Source organism: Impatiens glandulifera, chromosome 4 (assembly GCF_907164915.1).
Source record: "Impatiens glandulifera chromosome 4, dImpGla2.1, whole genome shotgun sequence".
Classification (NCBI taxonomy): domain Eukaryota; kingdom Viridiplantae; phylum Streptophyta; class Magnoliopsida; order Ericales; family Balsaminaceae; genus Impatiens; species Impatiens glandulifera.
In genome coordinates, this window is record NC_061865.1 from 57,794,953 (window position 1) to 57,804,176 (window position 9,224).

At 24.2% G+C, this 9,224-nt stretch overlaps 1 protein-coding gene across 1 annotated transcript; it reads right to left on the reverse strand.

Moving 5' to 3' along the window:
- Positions 1–5,511: 5,511 nt before the first annotated feature.
- On the reverse strand, positions 5,512–7,129 carry LOC124936717 (cinnamyl alcohol dehydrogenase 1). Its single transcript, XM_047477237.1, has 5 exons — positions 6,969–7,129; positions 6,789–6,902; positions 6,473–6,700; positions 5,958–6,397; positions 5,512–5,866 (listed from the first exon to the last, which is right to left on the reverse strand). Exons 1-5 carry the CDS (start codon positions 7,055–7,057, stop codon positions 5,664–5,666), a joined length of 1,074 nt encoding a protein of 357 aa, XP_047333193.1. The 5' UTR covers positions 7,058–7,129; the 3' UTR covers positions 5,512–5,663.
- Between the last annotated feature and the right edge of the window lie 2,095 nt (positions 7,130–9,224).

Genomic DNA, 9,224 nt, shown 5'->3' on the forward strand with positions numbered 1-9,224 from the left:
TGCAAGCTATTTAAGGCTACCCGGGCTACAGCCCGGGCTGGCTTGTACTTGGCTCCGCCCCTGGATTCGATAAATGTGAGGCTATTTTAAAATTTAATAATAAACAAAATTCTAAATCTTATTAGAAGTTCGTTTAAAGGTTAGATTGTTTACTTGTGATATTTCAATTCCTTATTACAAAATAGGAAATCAATTGTGTATTCCACCAATAATAATAATATATTGGTACCCACAATCATTTTCACATTTAATCAATTTTCTCAATACATTCATAATTAACTTATTATTTAATCAAATAATTAATAATTATAACGTAAAATCACATCTCATTTATATTTAGCTCTAATAAGTTAAAACAAAAATAATAAAAAAATATATAACTTAATTCGATAAATTATAAATAACCTAACTTAATGCGTATAGTATAATATAGCCTTTTAAATCTTTAAATTAATGAAATTACATTATTATAATTTTATTATAATGTTTAAATAATATTTTAATATATTTTTGACTTTGTACAAATTTTCATGACAAAAACTTAAAATTCAAATATTTAATTTCTAAATAAAAATTCAACACTAAAAAATCAATATTAACATTGAATACTTGATTTTCAATTTTATAAAATCTATTAATATACATTTAGATTTACTTCCATACCATTATAATATAAAAGATGTATAATAGAGAACTTTTACCATGTAAATTTATCAAATTACATTTTACTATAATGATTAAATATTATTTTAAGTATTTTTCTGACTTTGTTCCATATTTGATCTAATATCTATTTTATTATCATTCATACATTTATGTAATATGCATTTAGATTTACTTCCATACAATTAGATTAATATAATATGCATTATCTTAATTGTGATTCATATTTAAAATTTAGGTAGAGCATTCAATTCATGAAATTTATATATAATAATGTTTAATTTCAAAGTGTCTAGATTCTGGTTGGAGAGTTGTATTAATTTGGATATGTATGTGTAAATGAATACTTAGGTCGGATCATGAGTTCACTTGTCCATAAACTTAAAATTGTTAAATTTAAAAAATTAAATAAAAAATGTGACACACAAATCTTAAACTTACAACCTAACAATATAAGTTTAACATTATTAAACTAATAATATTTTATATTTTAAATTCAACATACATTTCTAATAATATAACTTCAACATTTTAACCATTAGTCAAGAATTATGGTTAATTTGGATATGTTTGTGAGAGTAAATGAATAATTGGGTCGAGTCATTGATTACCCACCCATAAACGTAAAATGATTAAATAAAAATATTAAATAAAAAATGTGACCTACAAGTCTCAAACTTACAACCTAACCATATAAATTCAACATTTTAACTATTTAGGCTGATAATATTCTATATTTTAAATTTAATATACATTTCTAACAATATAATTTCAACATTTTAATTAATGGACGTGAATTGTGGTTAATTTGAATATGTATATAAGAGTAAATGAATATTTGGTGGTTAATTTGAATATGTATATAAGAGTAAATGAATATTTGGGTCGGGTAATGGGTTGACACGTCCATAAACTTGAAATGAATAAATTATTAAATTAAAAATGTGATACAAAGTCTTAAACTTGCCATCTAAATAGACTAATAATATTTTATATTTTAAATTTATCATATAATTTTGATTAACATAACAAATTTCTAACCATATAACTTCACAATTTTAACCAAAATAAGCTAATAAACTAAGCTATTAATAATATTTTAAATTTTCATAAATATATATATATATATATAATCTTTTGTATATATACAATGAGCTTTTATAAATTATTTTATATTTTTATCATATCAATATATATTATAATAACGCTTAATTTTGCAAGCACGCTCTTGGAGGAATTTGGATATTTTTCTTGGAGGAATTTGGATATTTTTGTTAAGAAAAAAGAATTGAGTTGATTCATTTAAATATAAACCATTATTTAATAGGCATAAGTATAAGTTATATCAAAAAATATTTTTTATTTATTTTCTTTAATAAAATATATATATTTAAAAAAAGAATTTGTATTAAACTAAGAATGTGAAAATATTTTCTTTCTAATTTTACTATATTCTATTTTAATAAATAATTATATATATTGATAAATAATTTTATTTTTATTAATTATTTTATATCTATAAAATTATGTATTAAATATATATATATATAACAACCCATTTAAAAATTAATTCATTCATAATATGTTTATATAAAAATAAATTAATTTGTTTGATTATTTGTTTTCTGATAGGAGAAGGATTTGATATTGAGAATAATATTTTTTATTTTTTTAATATAAATGGATTAATTTATTTTTAGTTGTTAGTTATTATAATTATATATTCATATACATAAAATTATAAAAATAAATCAATAATATGTAGTGTAATGGTTAAGTGTTGATAATATAATAAAGACCAAGAGTTCAAATATTGTCGGTTACAAGATTTGAAATAATTATTCCCATGACTATTCTTTCTCGATCGAAAATCAAGCAGTCTAGCAGTCTTAGCTCCGTGCTTTTTTACTTGGTAAAATTTATAAATATTGTACAAGTTTAGCCTGGAGGATCTAGTAGTCCCTCTTTAAGAATGAAGGGTGAGTTTAAACAAACCAATATATTATATACTAGGGATATAATGTATTGGTTTGTTTAAATGATAATTGTAATATTTTGTACTTTAAATATGCTAATTTAAAAAGAAATAAATAAAATGTTTTGAGTATATATTAAAAGATTTTATGAATCTCTCTATATTTTTCCTCTTCTCAAACAATTCTATCGCAATTGTTCACATAATAAGAATTTGCATTTACTTAATTCCTTTTTTTGCATTTTATTTAAGTAATTAGTGGTTTAATAACATTATTTATTACTTAATTTACAACATTAAGTACATATTTGAATTAAATATAAATGCATATTACATGAATTTATATATATGAAAGATTATATAATATATATCATTGATAAATTCATGTAATATATATGCAATTAAATTTACTTAATTTGATATCATGATTTAGATTAATTTATCAATGATCTTATAGTATATATAATCTTTCATATCAAATTAAGTAAATTTAATTGCATATATATTACAAGAAATTTATCAATGATCTTATAGTATATAATCTTTCATATATAAAGTCATGTAATATGCATTTGTATTTACTTTTGTATCAATAAGATTAATGTATTATTATAATTTATACTTAATTAAAATAAGTACTTAATGTTTTAAATTAAGTAATAAATTATTTTATTAAACACTTACTTAAATAAAATGCAAAAAAGGAATTAAGTAAATGAAAATTCTTATTACGTGAACAATGGAGATATAAAAATGTTTGAGGAGGGGAAATATATAGAGAGATTCCTAAAATATTTTAATATATATTAATAAGGACATACTAATGCATATTAATTAATTAATCTAAATGATATCAAATTAAGTAAATTTAATTGCATATATATTACATGAATTTATCAATGATATATATTATATAATCTTATAATATACTATAAGATTATATAATATACTATAAGATTATATGAAAGATTATATACTATAAGATCATTGATAAATTTCTTGTAATAGATTAAATTAATAATTTAACATTTAGGTAAGGCATTCATAATTGAAAAAGGAAACATTAAAAATCATGTGTATATATACATATTACAAGTTTGTAGGAATCTATGTATCTTCTCCTAAGCAAAATGGAAAATAGCTTAACCATCCGTTTTAGTCTCCCATTTATCTTTTTAGCTCTTATCATTTTCAACCTCTTAACATTGTCCTTAGGAAAGGGTGTTGAAGTCCATATAACCAACAAAGCTGGAGCACCACTTCTATTCAGATGTAAGTCGGCCGATGACGATTTTGGAACCAAAACATTGGAGTTAGGTCATGAATTCTATTGGAGATTCAATGAAAATATTTGGAGAACCACACTCTACTTTTGTCATTTCCATTTAGGTTCCAAAGATATAAAATTTGATGTGTTCACTCACAAAATTGCTGAGAATTATTGTAGGATTAGCACGACCTATAATATTTTCATGTGTTTTTGGGTAGCCAAAGATGATGGCTTCTATATTAGCAATGACTATGTCACTTTTAAAAAAATTTATTCTTGGTGATCATACATGTCCCTTTGTAATGAAATTCGATATCTTATAATAAAAAACATTTATCTGTGTGCATCTAATGTAGTTTATGATATGACGAAGATAATAAATTATATTTGTTTGGGAAACAAGAATGCTATAATTACATGTGCGGGAGTTACCAAATCCTTCTTTTGCCCTATCTTAGGGAAGGGTAAAAATGTAATTTTTTTATTTATTTTTAATTATTACACCTCCCTGTGAGAGGGAACCTAGGTGTTTTAATAACAAATGTCTATAAGTCAAGTTTCGTATTGTTATAATTAATTTCTAACAAGAAGTTAATTTTTTTTTAACGTTACTTTTATATTATGATGTTAATGAATCGAGAATAAATAAATTGCACATATATATTCGTTACATGTTTGACGTTTTATTGTCCATCAATTTTAAATAAATTAAAATTAACATTTGAATATACAATAATACATTAGGTTTACTTTGAAAAAACAACAATAATAGCAATATACAAAAAAAAATATATATTAAAAAAAATATATATTATTAAGCTTACAACCTTTTAATTAAAATAAGAGTAATTTACATATATATTATGCTACCAAAAGGCATTTGAATTACAAATATATTATGATTAATTTCACTTTCACCAAAAGAAACATACATGTATATAAATATGCAAATTGAAACATGTAACAATTTCATTTTAATAATGTATTGTAAAATTGATAATTATCGAGTTAATAAAATTATAATGAGATTTTTTTTTTATTTGTGGTTATTGAGATTATATACTCAAACCCATGACCACATATATATGATAGGGACATAGACACATGTCTACATTAAGGCTATGACTATGTGGGCTAATGTCCACTTAAAGAAAGTACTTATTTTTAATAAAATAAGGTTAAATTATTTCTAATTTTCTAATTTTTTTAATCTAATGCAATGTTCAATAAAATAATTATTTAGTTTTTCTCTAAATATTAAATTTGTCTTCAAAAAATATAAGGAAAATATTAATTTGATTTCTAATGGACTTGAGTTTAAAACTTAAATAAAAGTAAAACAATTCTCCCAACCCAAATGAGTTTTAAACTCAGGTCCATCTACAATGTTTAAAAAACAAAATAAAACTTACCCCCATCAACCATGTCTAAAAGTGATCATTTTTTTTTTCTATTTCAAACTTTTTTTTAAGGCACAATTTTGTCAACATAGTTGGTGAATGGTTGTTTTCATTATCACTTTAGTTTACCAATACCCAACTAACTTTTATCTAATTTGCACCACCCCTTTTCTTTAACTACTATTATGAACTCTTATAAAAAAAATAAAAAACAATTATTATTAATTGAAATATTTAGAATGAAATTAGTAAATGCATAATAGGGAAAAACATAAACATTAAAACAAGTATACAAAACACAATTAAGAAATAAAAACAGTTTCCATGAACATCAAGTTCTTCCCAATCAAATTTTTCAGGCATCAAGTTTACTTCCTGCAACATCCACAACGAATCTATAACGAACATCATTCTTCTCCAATCGTTCCATTGCAGTGTTTATGTAATCCATCTTCACAGTTTCAATGGTGGAACTCAAATTCTTATCTCTACAGAATTCAAGCACTTCCTCTGTTTCCTTCATACTTCCTATGAAACTCCCTGTTATGCTCTTCCTCCCTGTTCAATGTTCATCATCATTCTCAGTCACAATACAATTCTGATGATAATTTATGAAACTACAAAAGATATAGAGATTGATAACAATTACCCAACATAACCATAGGACTGATAAATTGAAGTGGGGTATTAATAACCCCCATTAGAATCAGCTTTCCATCGAGTTTCAACAGCGATAAATATGGCTCAAGAGGATGGAAAACCGGGATAGTATCAATGATATAATCGAGTGAATCAACCGCTTCCTGCATACGAGTTACATCGGAGCTAACCAAATACTCATCAGCACCTAGATGTTCCATAGCCTCCTCCTTTTTCCTGTCGGACGAGCTAATAACAGTCACATGATGACCCATTGCCTTGGCGATTTTAACTCCCATATGTCCAACTCCTCCCAAACCCAAAATTCCTCCTTTCAAACCACTCCCGCTCAATCCAAAATGCTTCAACGGACTGTAAACTGTCACCGCAGCGCATAGTAGAGGCGCAGCTTGCTCAATCTCCATCCCTTCCGGTATCTTCACTACGAATCTGTCAATTATCAACACCAATTCAAAAACCCAGAAAAATTACAGGTTATTTAAAAACAGAGTGGCTGGAAAATACTTTTGATCGGTGACCATCTCGGAAGCGAATCCTCCCTGAGTGGGTTTTCCATCGGAGTAGACATCGTTGTATGACCAGATCCTCTTGTTGCAGTACTGTTCCTTTTCCGTTTTGCAGGGATGGCAGTTTCTACATGATCCAACTATGCATCCAACTCCGACTGTGTCATCTACTTTGAATTTGGTTACATTTGATCCAACTTCTATCACTTTACCAACAACTTCATGCCTGATTTCCACCACCCACCAAGAAATTTTGACTCAAAATTCCTTAAAAGAAATGATAACAATTGATAAATCATGATTTTGATTCTTACCCAGGAACCATAGGATAGCTAGACATGCCAAGATCATTTTTTGCTTGATGAAGATCAGTATGACAGATTCCACAACAGAGCACCTTGATGTAAACATCATCGGGGCCGGTGTTCCTGATATTACGCCATTTCCATGAATAAAGCTTGATAATTTAGTGAATGCAAGAAAATGGGATATACCTGAGAGAGTAAGTGTAAGGAGAGAGAACTCCGGTGGAGTCTCTGGCGGCCCAACCGATTGTACTTCTTTCACCTTCTAAGCTGCCCATTTTACGGTGAGGAATTGTTTGATCTGAAAGATTGAATGAGGATCAATCGGAGAAGATGAAAGTCAGTGGTGGGTTGAGTTGGAAACAGACAGAGGAATACCACTTGTATTTATATGCGATTCAAGCTGGGCAACTTTCATATTGCTCTGAGTCATGTTGATTTAAAATAAATAAATTTTTTATTTTTTATTAAAATATGAATTATTTGATTTAAATTAATATTTTTGTTTAATAAATTTGATCAAATATTTGTAATATATTAATTAATGTTATAATTTTTTAATTTTATTTTATAAATATACCAACTTATTTTGTTTAATTAATTGTTTTAATATTAGTTTAAAATATGATAAATGAATTATTATTATATATATAAAGTCGGATATTCAAACAATTTTCTACCAAATTTAATATTTAATATTTCAAATTCGTGGAATATATAGTCTCTTTAAATCATATTCGCTTCAAACTTTTTTAAATGTCTTTAAATTTAAAATAATAGTAATAAGATAATCATAAATAAGTTATATAATTATTTTTATTAAAATGTTTTTTTTAATATAGGAAGCTATTATGATCTTCATAAATTATAATTCATGATTTTTTATCTTTTAAAAATTATTTTTGATACTTAAATTATTTTAATAAGTTCTCTTATATTAAAAAAATTGATTATTATTTTTTTTTATAATTAATTAAAATATTTTTACATTATCTTTTATTATATTTAAAAATATTAAATACTAGTATCATATTTTCATAATTTTATTCATATACGAAAAATCACTAAAAAGAGTTTTAACTAAAAACCCAAAATAAAAATAAATAAAAGGCTTAATTTTATAAAAATATAAATATAAAATTCTCTCTCTGTCTGTTTCTACCTATCTAGAATACTAAAACGTTTTACTTTTAACAAAAATACAAAATACACCAACTCCCATAGGGCACGCGTAGAACCTGTTTGGATCAGATATTGGGGGATTTTGTTTTGTGCATTAAATTTAAAAAATATATGAAATATAACATGAATGACAAATAAATCACTTTAAATAAGTAAATACATCAATACAAAAGAAGGGGATAGGGATTAGTTGAAAAAGGGAAAGACGTTAAGGAACTGATATATTATTTTATATTTTTAATTAATTAAATTGTGTCAGGTTATTTACTTTCTCATTCTCTAATTAACTATGATCGTTGATGATTTTGAGAAACGAATAATTATTTTTTATAAAAAAACTTAAAAGATATTGATATATATAAATAAAATAAAAAATAATAATTTAAATTTGAAGGTATTTTAGTATTTTATTAATAAAATGAGTGATATAATTATTGAAAAATAATTGATTATTAGGGTTATTTTAAAAACTCAAACCGAACAAGGCCTTCTTAGTCTTTAGGAAATCAAACAAGGCCTAAAAGTAGTTGAGCTCGAAAGAAAAACTAAGGATTGGGTTAAATACAAGTGAGACACGTGGCATGGATGGAAGGCTCTACGTTGAAAAGTCACTAAGGGGAGTAGGTAAACCTGCCACGTCATTTTCACGTCATAATCAATTGCTTTTAATGAATTTTGTTTTTCTAAATTTCAATATTACATTTTAGAGCTAATGATTATTAGTCACTTTGTCCTTTTTTTTTCTTCTCTCAATTGTTAATCTTATATTTGTAAAACATAATTTTAGCTTATTTGGTTTATTAAAAATCAAAACAAAAAACATTTGATACAAAAATTGAAGCATGATTTGAAAAAAATATTATTTTTTAATATAATTTTCACATATAAAATTTTATTTTATTTAATAATATTTTTGTATTACTTACTCTTTATTTTTACAATTATTAAAAATAATTGTAATAATATTTATAAAAAAATATTAACTTAAAAAACTTTATTTTTAAACATATAAGCTAATATAATAATAGAAATATCATTGATATGTTATAACGACCCTTTTGAAATTCGTTCAGAAAAAAATGTCTATCAAGTATTTACGAACTTGATAAAAAATTTTATTTTAATATAATATTTTATTGTTGTATCTAAACTATTTTTTTTATATTCAATATACATAGAACTTTATAAAAAAAATATATAAAATGACAATAATAATTATAGAAATTTTTATTTTATTTAAATTACAATCGTGAGAAGGAGAGG

Coding starts and splice junctions, on each gene's coding strand:
- LOC124936717 (XM_047477237.1), bottom strand. CDS start 7,057: ATGGGCAGCTTAGAAGGTGAAAGAAGTACAATCGGTTGGGCCGCCAGA. Junction 6,398..6,472: donor GAGATGGTCACCGATCAAAA/GTATTTTCCAGC, acceptor GATAATTGACAG/ATTCGTAGTGAAGATACCGG. Junction 5,867..5,957: donor CAGTCCTATGGTTATGTTGG/GTAATTGTTATC, acceptor AACATTGAACAG/GGAGGAAGAGCATAACAGGG.